Source organism: Zerene cesonia, chromosome 20 (genome assembly GCF_012273895.1).
Source record: "Zerene cesonia ecotype Mississippi chromosome 20, Zerene_cesonia_1.1, whole genome shotgun sequence".
NCBI classification, from domain to species: Eukaryota; Metazoa; Arthropoda; class Insecta; order Lepidoptera; family Pieridae; genus Zerene; species Zerene cesonia.
In genome coordinates this window covers 10,159,113-10,177,777 of record NC_052121.1, presented here as the reverse complement: position 1 = coordinate 10,177,777, position 18,665 = coordinate 10,159,113, and the positions used below count along the sequence as shown (strand labels likewise).

Sequence of the window (18,665 nt, the reverse complement as noted above, 5' to 3'; positions counted from 1 at the left end):
TCTATTGAGATGATTAAGAACCATCACAACCAATACGAAACATTATTTCAATGATTACAATATTGTATCTATTTTTTCTTGTTAAGTAACTTGAGAATTCTTTGTGAATGTAAAAAAAATTAGAGAATAGAATATGTTTTTTGTTAACATTCCTCTTCCTTCAGTTCAATCTGAAAATAAATAAAGTTTTACAAAATATTTCGCATTTATACATATTCATTCATAGTCGCCGCACAGAGATCAATGATGTTAAATAGAAATAAAACTACTTAAAAACTAAAAAAAAACGATTAATTTTTTTATGTCTTAGCGATCGCTACCGCGCATTATAATTTGTAGACGTCTATAAATGCCTAGAGTAAGACCTCTGTAAATGCCCTGCCTGCTTTAAAAAGTAAAGAAAAAGAAAATGGATGAGAAAAGAGATCTCTCACTTACCATATAAAATACATTAACATTTGTTTGGTCCCCGGTGCGATTTGGCCAGTTCGTGCCGAAACGTCATCGACTCCCACATTAGAACAAAATATATTCAATAATAAGTATTGTGTCGGTGCGTATTGCTTAACATAAAAAACTAATGTGTCAATTTTGATAAAATTAGCAGAAATTAGTAGTGAATTAGTCGGTAATCTATTTAAAGTATGGCGTGCGCTATCGAGATATTTAAATGAAGTGTATTAAGGTTTGTTCTGTAACAAAAACATACTAAAATAACCACTTAATTCGCCATTTCACCGCACACTTCGAAAGAGCGACTAATAAAATAATAATTTCAACCCCAACTGAATTTAATCGTTAATAATAAACGTTAATGAGGCTGAGCTCGAATTAATGCGATTATCACAAAACGGCAGAGGCAATGACCCGTTCGACTCATTGACTCAACATTTAATGGATTAATATATTTTAAATTTAACCATGGAATTAGATGTTGGGGCTGGGGGAATCGCGTTATTTTGATGTTTGTGTATATTTCTCGACATACATAAAATTATCGTATCACAATGTTAGTTACCACTCTCCTCCGAAACAGCTCCGAAACCGATTTTCATGAAACTTATGTGCATATGGGGTAAGTCTGAGAATCAGTCATTGCCTATTTTTGATACCCCTAAATGATAAGAGTAAGGCAGAACAGCGCTTGCCGGGTCAAGTTGTAAGATATAAAAGCAGTGGTGCCTCAGTGGTTAGTACCTGGGAGTTCAAAAGAAATATCGAGGTTTGGAGACCAGACAGAGGAAATATTTATTTAATAAATTTTTTGGTCAACCAAGAATTGTTTACAGCGATTCTTAAATATAAATATTATATAACAATTGTTTATGCACAAATTTAACGGAGTTATTCCTTTATAAAATACAAACATAATTACATATTGATTGATTTAATTATAACGATGATTTACGTTTTTGATTTTTTAATTTCTATAATTATATAAATGAATTGATTTTTCAATTCATAGCATTTACAATTTATAGCATTATTCGTAACATCTCAAATGTCTTACTGCGGCAAAAAGTGAACCTCTTAACTATATCCAGACATAAATCACACCGTGCAATCGCACTATTGCGACGTGAATATTGGACAAACAAACACATTTTCGCGTTAAGAACATAACAGTAAAGAACCGACAAGCGTTCTATCAAGAATAATTACATCGCATATTTAATTCACCGCCAACCGCATCTCTAATGGTCTCACACCACAACCCTATTAAGACGGCTCCGACAAAGATTGCTTTTGTAGAGTAAATGACTCTTATTACTCCACTCCTCTAAAACTGATTGCGTCGTGTGTCTATTTTTGCAATGGGAACACGAGTCTATTTCGTGTGTGCGTGAGCATAGCGAGCTTGAAAGACCTTTAGGTTGTTTGTGCGTGTAACAGACTATGATGGCTCTTCAGGGCTGTGTAAGCAGATGTATACCAGTTTCCTTGCCTCATGCTTTCCAGTACAATCCTTCTTTCCGGTCGTTTTCTTATCCTTTACCCCTTAAAGCGGACATCGCATCGCAGCGGCTCTCTCAGCGATTTTTCATTGGTAGTGGTGATCGCTTGCCAACAGGCGAACCACCAGCTCAGTTGCCACGCTGTGACATACAAAAAATTTGAATGAAAAGGCTTATTATTGGAAAACAAGACATTTCAATAATTGTCTTAAAATACGAAAAGATAAATATGATACGAGAAGAAAATGAAGCAGCCGATAATCGTGTTATTTACGAATAACTAATAAAGCGCTATATAATCATTCCAGCCATCGTTTCGTGTGTTCCTTTGAAATATGACAGCCATATTCGTTCTTCGGCAACTCACAAAGATTCCCCTTTGACGGGATGATTGTTAATCGCTCTTAATTAATATTTATTAAAGCTCCGTTAAGGTACTTAAGTTACGTGAATAAACGAGTTATTCAGACCTTAGTAGGGCGCAAATTGTGACGTGATACTCACAAACGGGTTGTGTTTAGAGCTTACTATTTCGGATCCTGTTTCGATTCGAGCATCGATCGTTAGCGTTCTTATTATTGGTTGACGAGTGCGAGGCGTTTTGGGAGGCTCTCTTTTGATGGTGGGAATTCGGTCGGTCCTTATCTGTCGATTGCTTATAATTAGTTGGAAATTATTGTAAACTAAACTTTATATGTTTATGGTTGAGAGAGATTATATTTATACAAACGGATTTTTAAGAAGCATATCAGTTCCTAGTATGAAATCGTACATTATTTTGCAAAAATCTTCCCCTTCCTATCTTTACAATCTTTTAGTTTTAGTATGTAAATTGAGTCTATTGTCAATTTTGTATTTATAGCTCCAGTCAATTAGATTGGCCTGATTAATGCAACAGAAACTTTTTATATACTACTAGCTGCGCCTCGCGGGTTCACCCACGTAAGTTTGTATCCCGTAGGAATATCGGGATAAAAAGTTGCCTATATGTTATTCCACTCGTCCAGCTGTCTACGTACCAAATTTAATTGCAATCGGTGCAGTAGTTTTTGCATGAAAGAGCAACAAATACACACACATCCTTTCAAGCTTTCGCATTTATAATATTAGTAGGATTAGTAGGATGATGTCTTCTCGAGCACGACGTTTATCGTGTTGTGTAATAATTTTGTCACAACTGTGCTGATTTTTACTCGTTAAATCTGACGAATGGACGGAACAAAACTACTTTTTTTTTAATAAGCAACAATTAAATACAGATGAGACGGGTTAAACCAGAATATAGGTATCATCATGATGCGGATGTTTATAGTGACAGGGATTATCCAGTTTCATGCAGATTTTGCAAGTAAACTGAAAAATTTGACCTGTATCCGTATATACATTCAACATAAACCAGTTTCAACGGTAAGAAACCAGGGAGCGGCCATCTGAAATTCCGTTTAAAAAAACTCCGTTTGCAATTACTTCGTGTCTATATAGTTTTCAAATTAGCCGCTGTAAAGCGCTGCCATACAAAGCGAGGTCTATACATTATTCAGGAGTTCTGCAGACCATTAGCGGATTGAGTGCGGTGTCAGCTACCCAATGATTTAAAGTGCTTGTATCACTGAATTGATCTGGGTATCTAACGATGAGTGATGGGGTAGAAATAGATGAAAGATTTCAGATGGACTCTTTTTTTATTTGTATTTTTTTTTTGTAGAAATATACAATACAGACTATTTGTTGATTTATGATTTAAGTGTCCAGGCGTGCACATTCATAGATCATCCCTGCTTAACATCAGGTAGGATAGCGGTCAAACGTTTGCCTATTAAATATAAAAAAGCAGCAAAAAAAAATGGACAATTCTAAATTCGATGTGCTTGATGAAATATTTGTTAAAGTTAGGAATAGGTTTGATTCCCATCACCGTTTCGTGTAAAATCGTAGTCTATTTAGTTCGTATATTTCATAGTATATTTTTATTCAATACAAATGTTTTAACAGTGAAATAGAGACGTACCTAAAATAATACAATGGCACGTACAAATATACGAGTCGTAATGAATAGGTCTGTTAATGTGAAAAAGGACAGGTCCGGATTTGTTGCTGCTGGGTTGATTTGTTTGTAGGTTTAATTTAATGGAATTCATGAAAAAATGTACTTTTTAGTAGGTAATACGGTTGTTTGAATGTAAATAGAATAATTTAACACAGCATCCGTTTCATAAATATATTGGATTATTAAGGAAACGTAAAGATAGCGATTTTCAACGCGATTTACTATTATTTTATATGTTGCTTTTCCGTGTGTTTTCTGCGCCCTTATAAAAACATTATTTTATTTCCGCCATTAATCCGTTTCATTCCCTTACCAACAGGTCAATCACCAGCTCGGTTGATCGCTATGACATAGATTGATAGTATATTGATAATGGGTTAATAGAAAAATGTTTCTTTCATGTTATATCCAGTTAATTTCTAAAATTAAATGAAAAATACTACCATCATATTGATTAAATGCGCCTTATTTATGATAAACTTATCCAAGAATTGGCACAGTAACACCACAATGATACAGCGCCCTACAAAACGTAACGGTAGATTCGGCACTGTGGAGATGCTTATGTAATTAGGTTCTTGCTTTTATTTCATTAAATTCGCCACTTTTTCTAGTTCACGTGGGTAACACTATTTCTCTGTATGAACTGTGAAAATTTCCCCACTTTATTTTTGTTAGTGCTGTATTTATGTGGTAATTAGATTGTCTCATGAGTTTTATGTCACCGTCGGCAATAGAGCAGGTGGATCGCCTGATGGTAAGCGCTACCACCGCCCATGAACCTTTGGAGAGGCAACAAATGGACTGTCGACTTTGAATTGGAAAGGGATTAAGGAAAGATTGACGAGAGGAATAAAGGAAAAGAATGGGAAGGGTAAGGAAAAGGATATGGGCCCCCGGCTCCCCCACTCACCGAACGAAACATGTGGATTTTTAGGATGCAATTAAATTTAAACTTTATATTAAAAAAAAGGTGTGCGATTCACACACAATAGAAGTGAAACTTTAGTAAATCTACAAAAGAACGAGATGAATATATATAAAATATAAAATAGTATGTATGTATATTTCTGTCTCATTCTTTCCCGGCTTCATTTATACATTTGTGTATTGGTGTCCCTTACCTGTCGTTTTTCCGTTGCATCAGGTTTGAAATCACAAAGATTCTAAAGAAGTTTCACTTCAAAAGTATAGATATTCTTCGGCTTTATATTTCTTTAAGCTTAAACAGTTGAGTTAACATATTCAGTATCTAATGAAATCAATAAAAGCACAATTAACTAGGTTTAATGTATTATACATGCGAAAATTATTGTCCTTACAGTTAAATGGCGATGTGTGAAATACAGATAACACAATTATAAGCTTACAGAAGTTTACGCGAAACTTTTTATTCTCCATTACATTGATCCTAAGACCCTTCTAACTCGCAAACATTACTTTCATGTTATGCGATGTTCGAGGACGCGGATCTAATTATTTCAGGTTATTTGTGTTACCAGAATGAGAATTGATATATACTTCATACGTGAATACTTCTTATTAAGACAGCAGATGGATAAACCGCCTTCTATGGCAGGTACCGGTTTTCAAATAAAAGTATCATAAAAATCGGTTCATCCGATAAAAGGGTATGAGGTAACAATCACAAAAAAATACAGTCGAATTTATGTACACTTTCTTTACTGAAGTCAGAAAAGAAAATTATGACGGACATTTTCTTATGAGAATTGCTTCGGTAATTACTAAAACAATATTAGGTCTTCTATAATTACTCAAACAATATTAAGACATCTAAATGAGAATGTAGCAATATGTATTGTTCATTTTTCGTTTCGCTTCCAATAAACGCGGATATATAGTGAGTCGGATATGTTCCTAACAGAGCCATAAGTACGTTATTCGTTAACATTCTCGCATATCGCATCCCCTCTAATCGGCGGAGTATCAATCGTCGATGGGCGCGCTGATAGCGCCTACTTCGGCAGCTGACTCGATCGGCGGACACTTTACGTTTTATCGCGTGGCCGACAATCGTTCGTTCTGCAAGTTTTTTGTCGGCGAATTTTGTGGCCCTTTTTGCTTTGAATTTCGGGCCGAGTTTATGGTAATTTATGGGTTTCGGAATGGTTTCTTGTGATGGTTACAGATAAGGATAGATTGAATGATTTGGCGGTAGGTGGAATGCAATGACTGTGTTCTATTTACGGTGTTTTTATTAGGTAGTAAATAAGTTTATGCATTACAAGCGAAATTCGATCGCCTCCTTAGTGCAGTGGGTAGCACTTGGTTGTAGAACGGAAGAGTCCTGTGTTCGATTCCCGGGCGGGACTCCCAAAAAAATGTCTCGGTCTGGCAGGACACAGATGGCTGATCACCTTCTTGTCTATAAAGAAAATCGATCTAATCGTGAAACAGATACGTATATCATCTGCCCCATACCCCACTAGAGGACACGGGACTTATATTTCAAGCGAAAACGTATAAAACACATGTTTTTGAGAATTTTTATTATATTAAGAATGAGATACATAAACATGAACCATTTAGTCTGCAGTATTTTAATTCTAACTCAATGAATTCATTTCGCATTAGCGACACACAAAGGAATACAGGTTATTATGTCTTTAACACTTATACTATATTCTACAATCAGCTTAAGTTCCCTGCCGCCTGTTAATAAAACGATAAATAACATTAACACAAAACTGTAACACAACGCGATGGTATGTAGTAGTCGAGCACGCTTCGGCACGAATTGGGCCAGCTCGCACCGGGGAAGTACCACACCCCCACAGAAGATCGGCGTGAAATAGCATTCAGTGCAGTGTTTCGTTCGGTGAGTGGGGGAACCGGAGGCCCATATCCTTTTCCTTACCCTTCCCAGTCCTTTCCTATATTCCTATCGCCAATCCTTTCTTAATCCCTTCCCAAAATGTCGGCAATCCATTTGTAGAGGCGTAAGGCCTACAATGGACCTTATGTCTCTCCAAATGTTCATGGGCGGTGGTAGCGCTTACCTTCAGGCGTCCCACCAGCTCCATTGCCGACTGTAACATGAAAAAAATAAAACAAATAATAATTTTCAACAAAAATCTGAACCAACTTCAAATTCTCAGACTTAGACCGAATTTAAACGATGCCACACTGAGAAACTAGCTTTTACAGTTGAATCGATTCACCCAGTTACAAGTTATGTGGTAACAAACATAAAAAGCGTTGAATTGAGAACCGCCTCATTTTTTTTAAGTTGGATAAAAATTACAATTGCAACCGCAACGAGTAGAGGATTGTACACGAATCTCATTAGAGCTAACATCGAAGGAGTGAAACTGCCTGTAGATTAATTAAATTCAGCAAGAGACCGATGCGTTCGCGATTCCATTAGCATTCGCCCAGACCACGATACCCTGGGAGCTGGTGTTTGTGTTTTTAAAGTATTCTTTTGAAAGAAAGAAAAAAAGAACAATATATTTTAACACACACAAACACAGAAATAATAATATTACATAAAAAACTGCTTTTGCAGTTAGTGATAGCTTGTGTTGTGATTATATCGAGTGTGTATATGTTATACATATATATAGGCTATAAAAGTGGCTTGGTTATGTTGTTACTTCTGCGTCATTTGTATGTAATCAATGCTTTAGTGACTTTTTCCTTTTGTTTTTTAATTAACTTGAAGCTCTTAGCAAGTAAATTCGCATCCTTCAATGGTACAAGTAAACAAAAAATATTAATAAATAAGCACATACTTGTTATTTTTTATATACAATGAAGTTTTATTTAAATAAAAACAATAATCAAAGTATTTGAACGATTCGATAAAATTATTTAACTGTATTTATATGTTTGAACGCCTCTAAATGGTAAACAGTTGCTTTCATTTAATCGCCATATCATTTGCCGAATCGTAATCTAGAATGTGTCTTAAGATCAAATAACGAAATTGCTCGCCGTCTCTCGGCGTAGGTACGTACGAGTAAAATCTATTCAATGTTTGCTGTTACTTTACCAAAACTCCGAGAGAATAATGTGTTTGGTGTGTTTGCTTGATACCGTGTAAACTTAAATGATTCAGCCAATTTAACTGCTTACAAATAAGTCTTTGTACGTATAGGTGATTATTATCTATATGAATTTATATATTTCCATGATGTACGTAGATGTGAGGCGTATTCCGTTGGAAATAGAGTCATTAATCGTGCATCAAGTTTGCGATTTTTGCACATTTTTCCATTTAACATCTTTCACAACGTTAATACTACTTAGTAAGTTTAATGCTTGTCAAGGCAAATAAAGAATTTGTTATTATTGAAATCGTCTGGTGAACGGTCAGGTTTGATTTTTATTAGTATTTTCTACCTTGTCTTGACTGTAATAAAAATGTATGAATATGAATATAGAGAAACTGTCATATTCGCATATAGTACAGAATTATTTTTTCATCTCATATAACATAGAGATGTATTAAGAAGAGAGAGGGACACATGTTCAAATTATTTTTAACAAAAAATAAAGCTATGCTATACCAAATTTAAATTTCAAATAACGAAGATTATGCGAATCGAAAAGATCTTAGATAACAAACTCGTAAAATATGTATAGTCGAACTGAGAACCTCTGAGAGAGAGAGAGAGAGCAGATCAAAATATTGGGTTTATATAGAAGTTGTATCACTGAATCTATGCTATATAATAGACAGATAGATAGATTAACAGTTTATTCAAAGATCACAAGAAATAAAAGACAATTACGACACAAAAAAGCGATTAAAACAAAACAAAAGATCACACAGAGGAAAAAAATAGGACAGAGATAAATATGCACTGTGTTCCTACAGCAGTGTTAGCTAGGTCTTGGCTAAGCATGAATGTATAATGTATCTTAAACTTTAGCCATAAATGAAACAAAATCCCCAATCAACCGTTTTCAATTTTAAGAAGATTTATAAAGCTATTTTTGAAATTTTATCTAGTTCGATTTTTTATCCTGTAATCCCATCCTATGCAGAAGCGGTACTAAGGTTATTATGTCTGCAGCCAGCGGCACGTGAACGATTCAATTAAATACCATCTCATTTTGTTTTGTAAAGCTTTTTAGTCGTTTTCCAGTTTAGTAAATAATACGGCCCGTTTTAATTGAGCTTTATTTCGATTAGATAACAATGATTAGATTGAGGATTTCTTTGTTGAAGCTGGCGTATCTGGTGCTGGTATCTTATTTTATATAATGGGTGGTGCTTAAAATTTAATCACTCAATTTTTAATATCCTATTCTACTAATATTATAAAAACGAAAGTTTGTAAGGATGTGTGTATGTTTGTTGCTCTTTCAAGCAAAAACTACTGAAACGATTGCATGGAAATATTATATGGGTACGTAGATAGCTGGACATCATCATCTTTAACAGAGTTCGCAAGAAACATTTTCAGCTAGCTAATATTACACATATATATTTATATGTATATGTGATATGTATTCTATGCAAAAATATTTATGTACTTAATATATGTACATATGATGTATATCAGTACAATAAAGTATTAAATCTCTTAAATCTATTAAATCTTTTAGTCGTTTGTTCAATGAGTTTATCCCCTTGAATAATTAATTAATTAAAATAAATTGTAGTTCATCGAATCAATAGTTATATTACTTACACCATCAATATAAAATTATTAAGAAGAATCAGTAAAAAACCAATACTTATTTTTTAACTTGTACAGATGCTATTTTTAGAATGGAACTTAAGAAGGTTAGAATTCTAAGTTTCATTGCACTTTGTAAGCAACCTACATAATATAACTTAAACCCTATATGCTTGTAGCCTTCGCACATAGCGCTTTCTGAGCATTTATTTCATGGAATTGCAAGCAGCCCTACCTTCAAAGAGATTTCTTCCCTATAACAGAAGTCTGTTTCTCAGAAAATTTGCTATTTGTTGGACTATTCAAATTATCTTCCGTAAATCTAGCTGCTATTGCTGTACCTAGCCCGTTTTAATTTCAAGCACTCGTTGTGTTTAGTTGTGCTCAATGCTTGGTGAATTTAATTAATTTTGTATGGTCTTACACATATTGCATTGCGTTACGTCATAAGATCTGTTTCAATAAATGATTACTTTTGGATAGAATGCTACAATATAATAATAGAAGAGTTTTTTGCAGTTTTTTAGCAACTTTTGCTAATAAAATAACTAAAATTAATTGTTGAGATCTCAAACATAGATTTTCGTAGCATTCACGTAGCATGGGTCTACAAGCGTTACGGACACAACTGCATGCTTTAAGTCATAATGAAAAATATGTGATTAGTAGTTTTTTATCCAAAATTAATAAGTGTGAATGATTTTATAAATATATTTAGATTTATATGCTCTCTATGTGTTTTGATTCGATAGCGTCTTTTCTATAACCAATAATATAAAAAATCGTATTTATTTATATCGCTATTTTACTAAATCAATCATATTGGCACTCTCAGTTATATTTATTAATTTAGTAATTCTATTTATATATTATAGCTGTAATAAATATCCATGCATTTGTAAAAAGCTTCACGTTCACAAACACTATATAGTATATAACAAAGTCGCTTTCTCTGTCCCTATGTCCCTTGTATGCTTAAATCTTTAAAACTACGCAGCGGATTTTCATGGGATTTTTTAATAGATAGAGTGATTCAAGAGGAAAGTTTATATGTATAATCGCATCTATAGCTACTCCGAATTAACACGTGCGAAGCCGCGGGCAAAAACTAGTATTATATAAGCTACGCAATAAGAGCAGACAGAACGAAGATGAAACATAAAAACCATAGATTATACACTTATATACGGGTAATGGAAACTGTGCACGTTGGTCGGCAGGTGAGCGCGGGGGCGAGCGGCGGCGGTGCGCGGGCGCGGTGTCGCGCGGCATGCGGCCCCGCCCGCTGCTGCTGCTGTTGCTGCTGGCGTTGCTGCGCGCGCACGGCCTGCTCGCCACGTCCGGAGGTTGGTGTGCTGTTTATACTAAAACTATATATATTTTATGTAATTTTTATATTGCAATCTTGCTTTAAAAAACTTGTTATTTGTTTCTCGTACTGCCTATACTTTCAATATGTTGTTAACTATTGCGCGGGTTACCTGGAAGAGATCACTTCTTAGTAATAAGGCCGCCCAACTAATTCTATTATTTTTTCTTTAAGCCCCATTTATTTTTAATTTTCCTTTTCACCAAAATTTTAGTAAGGAGTAAAAAATTAATAAATAAAGCTGATTTCACTACAGCCTTTAATACTAAAGTTTATTTCGTTGATCGCGCTGAGCTTAACTCGGCCTATTGATTGAAATTTATTTATTAGGGAGTTAACACAAATAACGATAGAAAAGGTCGTCTAAAATAAACAAGCTTTAATAATATCACAAAATTATTTCACTTTATTATAATGAGTTTTATTAAGGAAATTATTTAATCCTAACGATGTTAAGCAGAATAATAATATAATCTCACGAATAATGTACTTATTAATGTAATCGTGTGTTTGCAATACGCAACAAATATATTAGTTAATTTCGTTTTTAATTTTAGCATAAAATATATTTAATTATTATTGTGTTATTTCAATTTTTAAGACATGTCAGGCGCCAAATGTCAAAAAACCAACTCCAAGGATGAAGTTCCTACGTCATCAGGCTCAGCTCCTAATATAAATTATTCCGCGCTATTTTAACAAATGACCAGCCCGGGGTCCCTCGCAATTAACAATCAATAAAATGCCCAGCGCGACCCGCACCGTCCCTTTGTCTTAGGTTATCTCGGTCACCCTATTTCGTAACTTTAGGGTTGTCGCAATAGAGCTTATATGGGCGGCTATCGGCTCGCTCGTATGGGATGGAGCCGTGCGTAGTGCGTTTGAATGTTGGCATGATAATGAGATGTTCGGTATCAATTTCAGTATTTATTTGACACCGCAAGAGGCATTTTTAGAGTTATTATTGACGCGGGGGTAGCGGAGGTACTAACCAGCTCCCGTGACCATTTCAATAAAGCGGATTGACGGAACACAATGGTGTTTTAGTCGGTAGGAATCCGACATAACACTAGATACACACGGCTTCTTTCCCCGGAGGCCGTGTGTATCTATGTAAGATTTCCCCACTTAAAAAAAGGGTTACTGTCGAACTATTGTGTTTCATGTAATGATAACAAAGCAAAAATTCATCAAAATACTGCTATTTAGTTAATAATGGATACGTAAATATTCACATGGATCACTGTCAAAAGAGTAAATGGAAATCGGTATTCTGCTATTTGTGGAAAAACTTAACCAAGTACACGTTTTTTATACTAACTCCATGTTTATACTATAGTTTCCTATCCGCTTGTATAGATGGAATTATTGTTAGGAAGTAATCGATTATCGACAGTCAATTGATATTGAAACTTTGAGGATAAATATCAAAAAAACCCTTATTCCATTAACCAATCCACTAAACAATTTCAAACCTTAAGGTCTTTAAGACATCTTCATGTAAAATGACAAGGCAGTGCGATCTAACCTAGTATATCAGTCGCCTAGTACTTTATTCGAGTTATATGAAGCCTTTGTATCAATCGTTTCCTAAAAATTCCTGCACATTGATTGCGTAGGTAGGTGCAACGTACGAAATGCTAAATTGTCAAGCTCTGTTTGCGTTGGGCAGAGATACGTACTACTGTTTATTTGTCACGTACAAATACGCGATGTCTGATCGATCTGAATGTTTGCTGGGTGTGTAAACTATATGACATATGGGGGACGGGTATTTTTTACGTCCGGCACTGATGCTGCAATGTGATTGGCTGATATTGGATAGATTATTAGGCACAGTACCGTATTGTAGACGTATGCGTATGTGTTAAGTAAGATTATTAACGTTGATTTTGAGTGAGGATGAAGGATTTAGGTTACTTCTATGAGGTGATTTAATCTTTGTTACGATAGCACTAGGGTCGATATTCGTAATAGTTTTTATATATCTAATTTAGGAAACTGCTTACGATTACTCCAACGGATACCGATATCGATACAGATAGGTTCATCGTTTTGGGAGTTCCGAGGACAGACACACGAATTTAAACGTTAAAATTGTAAAAGACGAATACTACCCATTATTATACGTCTTATTCTATCAGATTCTGCTTTATAATCATGAGCTGTAGGGACAGAGGCCTCCTGTAAGGGTTGCTATACCACGTTGGCCAAGGGCTTGTTTACAGATGTCGCATGCTTTCAAGCTTTTGATTCTTGGACTTGGCTTGTCCACGACGTTTTCCACTATCGTTTCCAGTAGTCATGATGTGGATTATGGACAAATACATTGAAAAATCGATCTTATTTCCACGCGCGTCTGAAACACTGAACCACCGATACTCAACAACTCTCATTACGTTTCATAAAAGTCGGTCTCACTAAACAGAAATCATTTCAATTCCCCCCTCTCCCCTCTCACTCAACAACCCGTCACGTGGCGAAAGTAATAAATCCTCTGAAAACAATATCGTATCACTCAAAAAAACAAGAAAAACAACATTTTCCTCATTTTATAATACAAAATGTATCAGCTCAAGTGGCGTTTCAGCTGGTAACATGTTTCGTCGTCCTCAGAGATCACCTTTTATGTTTTTTAACATCACAGTTCGGATCAAAGCGATATAAAAATATTATGTTACGCTCCTATCCCCCCCTCAACCGGTATTGTCGCCGCATTAGGGACATGAAAGGGAATTTATAAGAAATACCGAATCATGGTGTATACAAAACACGATAATATAATTTGTCGTTCCTCGTATTGTGCTGTCATTCGGATGCCGGGCGTTGCGTATGTATTTCTACATTCAATTGTGTTGGAGTCATTTCAAACATGCGATATGTCGTGTCGTGGGGTTATCTCGTAGTATATAAGGAGCTTTTGTTTATTGTAATTTTAATATAATTTACAAATATTTCTTCTGATTTATTATATTATCTGCGACCCAATAATTAACTTGATGTTTGTAGAGATAATAATACTACGCATTACAATAAAAATAAATAAATCAGAACATTCAAAATGGAATAACACTAATAGAAACATATTTATTTTTTCATTCGCGTCTCCCACAATCAGGATGGGCTTTCAATTCGCCCTTTTTAATGTCCACGCATTACCGTCAGCCCCGTGAACCTTTTCCCCAGAAACGTTTCGTCAAAAAAATAAACTCGCACATTCGTTCACGTATAACGTACAAAGACGCATGATGTATTATTATTTGTTGCGAAGTTATCCTCTTTGCGTTACTTTTCTTTGGTTGAAAAATCAATGGAGAATATTTCACCCCGGCCATGCTAAGGTACCTATTATATTCGTGCGTATATATTCAAGGTTGTTATAACGAAACTTTGTAATCCCATCAAGAAGTACATTTTCTTGTTTATCGCTAATGGAATGGAAGAGTAACTCACGCCGTCTTAACGTATTTTCATCTCACTATAAGAGGCAAAAGGTTTAAGTCACAACATTCGGATGATAGCGAGGTACGTTATACAAAATGGTTGATTATTATAATTATACTAGCTGCACCCGGCAAACGCTGTTCTGCCTTACTCTGATCGTTTAGAGGTATGAATAATAGATGTTAGCCGATTCTCAAACATACCCGATATGCACATAAAATTTCATAAGAATCGGTCAAGCCGTTTCGGAGGAGTATGGCAACGAAAACTGTGACACGAGAATTTTGTATATTAGATATATGTTATTTTGATTGAGATCGTTATTTTTGTGTTTGTTTAAGTGTACAGAAATGTAATGGATTTTTTAAATTTAGGTACAAGATTATATGTGAAAAATGTACAGCGAAAATATAATGTAACCACATTACAGTTAAGGGATGAAAGCTTACAGAATTGACACTGAACATTCCGTGGTATATTGTTAAAAAGAAATGTAGTCACATCATTTATGTTGATAAATATAATTTAATGCAAAATCTGACTTTCAAAGTAAGTCCATAATTCAACTACACACAATTTTATACTCAATCAATTTAAAATAATTGTGTCTGTGAGTCTACTCGGGCGGCAGATTGTTCAAATTGAAAAGTTGGCGGGAAAACTCCGAAACATTATTAAAGAGTTTGGCCAACTTCAGAGGACAATGGGGTAGTATTAACTGATAACGATCTAAGGCAAATTGTGCTTGACTCTTCTAGGCTGGTGTTGAAAACAGGCCGAGGGTCGTGAGGATGTCGTGACGATATCGTGTCGGTACCGTTATTGTTATTTAACGCTGATTTGATTGATTTTGTGAGTGCACATCGATTCATAGTGTTACGTATGCTTTTTTTTTAGGGTGTTGATTTTAAGAATTTATAATGGTTATGAGATTTTTAACGAAGCTATAGCATTTATTAATTGTTCTAAATAAAGTAAGACAAATCATCCGTTTGTATTTGGATGTTATGATATAGTTAGATTATCGCGTTATGTTATTGTATACCTTAAATATAGTAAGCTTTATGATTTATAATAGAAAATAATATTTCCTATAAAAATCATCTCTTGCTATGGTGTTCTATTATTTTTGCATTAATGTACAGTTCTGGAAGCATCATTATAAAAAGAGTTTTTATGATACAACATGTTGATAATAAAAGTTTTTCGCTCAGCCTAAAGCCTCAAGGTCATTTAACGTGACAACATGACGTCGTGGCGGAATGTAAATGTCTGAAAGAGTTCGAATTAAACTTTCGCCGATTTCCCATTTTCTCTGTTGTCCATTGAGGGATCGAACTTCACGGAGTTTGGACCTCGTTCGATCAATTTTACTGCCCCATTATGAGGGATTTTAAATGTCAATTCAAATGTCAATCAAAAAATGCAGGCACAATATTGAAAATACTGAAATGAAGATGGACAGGATACAATATATCGAGAGATTAATAAGATAAGCAACAAGGTCGAGAAGTACAACGGAATGGTATCCCCGGGATGGATTAAGGAGAAGAGGAAGACGGTTTAAAGACTAGGGTTAGGACGGGTCAAGATAGATTCAGACAAGGGGGAAATGGATACTTTTAGGGGAGGTCTGTGGTGGAAGACAAGCTACATTACGAGAGTAAAGTATACCAGATAGCTAAATAAATAAATAAAATACATTTTTTTGTGATTGGCCTCTGCTTATAGTGGCCACCAGTAGATCTCATACTCTACACCTTACATTGAATGGTCGTTTGTATCATTTGAGTTTGCATGTTTCATTTCAGTGATTTCAGTAGAAATGTATTTTTTACAAGCGAATGTTACGTCAGTTTCTACAAAATGAAAACTCTAAATAGAAAGGGAACTAGGGCAAAGGGTAAGAAGCATATTAAAACACTATTTGCGGGACGTAAATAGGAGGAAATAAATTCAATAAAAAACAGTGTATTTAATAAATAAATGCAAAAAACGAAATATAACAAACTTAATAAAAAATAATAATAACTTAAAAGTTTACACAACAAATAAAAACGCAAACACAAAACGCTTGCAGGTAGATACGCGCCCCAAAAAACTTCAACCTCAACCAGTTTTAGTGCCCATTTAAAGTTTATTACCAAAACAAACAAGTCCACTCAAATTGAATTTTAATAAGAGCCCGGGTGCTGCGAACTCGTGGGATTAGTAATTATATGTAAAAGTAAATATAGAAGATAAGCGGATATTGTTTACATAGAGTGTTGTTAAGTTTTTGCCATCCCGTCCACACTGCCAAGTGCTACATCCCACATACATGGGGGAACATGGTCATAAAATAGTCATATTATTTATTGTAAGTATCATTTAAAGATATATTTATATGTATATGTGATATGTATTCTAAGTTAAAATATTTATGTACTTAATACCTACCTCCTGCTTTTTACTATTTCTATACACAGTGGGTTGCCTGGAAGAGATCACTCTTTAGTGATAAGATCGCCTTCTGTGCTGGTCTAGTTGTAAGTTTTTATATTTAAGGTTTATTTGTATACCAGCACAATAAAGTCTTAAATAATAATAATAGTAATAATAAAATAGGGAAGGTTTGTTTTAATCGTTTACAACCCAAGGTCACAACACAGCTCTCCAGTGCAGGTACAGCGTGTTAACAAGCGACGTTTGTAGGGGACTTGTGGGGAAAGTAGATGAGATATATCGCTTCCACTTTAGTGTCACCATTTAAATGGGTTATGGACAATGTAAACAGAACTATGCGTTCCGGGTTGTGTTGTAGAGATCGCGCATAAGCGATAAGACGGCCCTCCATACGTTATACCCGCTTTATGTATTATCTTGATTGTATTTAACTGTAAAATAAAGTTATCGAATTATTATATTATCGCACAATTGATTCTCCCGTGAGAGTCTTTAACAAATTAATTCTTCTAACACTAGTATTCACTTGTGTTTGATTTTTCGCGAGAGAATTATAGGGGGTTACTATGACATCTTAAAGTAGTACTAATTCCAGTTGGGGAAAAAGATAGAGCGACATAGATCATCCAGCGCCATCACTTGGCCACACTAGTATTACTTATAACGCTACTCTGGTCTGCATGTGGCCAGAACTGATCCAAACGTCTGCGTTGGGATACTATTCAAACGACGTTTACAATCCTCTCTTGATAAGTTTCGAACTGCAAAATCATTGCAACAAATCATTTAAATGATTACATAGTAATCCTTTTCCCAGAAATAAAACACAGGATGACTGTAGTTCTACAAATATCTACTGTCCCTTACATCCTGTACGGCCGGTTGGACGAAATTATTTCGCCCCCCGGCGATGCGTCGCTATTGGTTTCTGAATCCAATAACCTGATGTAAAACGAACGAAAATTAAACTAAAGCTTTTAAAACCCTTCCGTTATTCGATGACTCCATTTTGAATTCTATTAAAGAGCAGCAAATTTTTAAATTAAAAAAAAAATATTTAATATAAAAAATATAAAAAAAAAATTTCTCATTTATAAAGCATTTCAATGCTATAAAACTAAAAATTAAAAATTTAACAAAGGCCGCGTTCCATCGATACAATATTGTAATCATTGAAATAATGTTTCGTATTGGTTGTGATGGTTCTTAATCATCTCAATAGATGGCGTGGGGTGCCCCTTAGGCACATGAAACCAAAAGAGTAGAAGAAATTCGATTACTGTGGCAGGATCACGGGTGGCCGAGAGGCTAGGCGTTGCTACGGTTAGGCAAGATACGCAGGTTCGAATCCTGCCTCGTGATCGAGTTTTTTCTATTCTTTAAAAATTTCTCAACTTTTTTTTTATTAAAACATAGCCCAAAGGATCAAATAAATATATATTTTCCGTCTATTCATTCCATCGAAGCCACAAGTTGTATCGTAAGTAATTTCAGTCAATAAGACCGGTACTTAAGTTGAAGTAAGATACTTGGAGGTTCGCCAGTTTTCGTACAAGCCAAAATTAATTTTGCGTCTTGTTTGCCGGCTGTAAAAATTTTATTTGATCATACGATATACATTTCATTCTGTGGGAGAAAGGATGAATATAAAAATGTGTTAATATAGATAGGATTTATCTATAAAGTAATGTTATAAAGCTGATTTGTTTTTTTCTTTGTTCGGTTGAACGCGCTAATCGTAGGAATTACTGGTC

The 18,665-nt window shown here is 34.9% G+C and overlaps 1 protein-coding gene across 1 annotated transcript in view; it reads left to right on the top strand.

The window, feature by feature from the left end:
* LOC119834893 (disintegrin and metalloproteinase domain-containing protein unc-71-like) overlaps positions 1-18,665 on the top strand; it is a 316,054-nt gene that overhangs the window by 107,101 nt on the left and 190,288 nt on the right. The window contains exon 4 of the mRNA XM_038359411.1: positions 10,874-10,999. Coding sequence (XP_038215339.1) covers positions 10,874-10,999 — 126 coding nt within the window. The remainder of the gene's footprint in view (positions 1-10,873; positions 11,000-18,665) is intronic.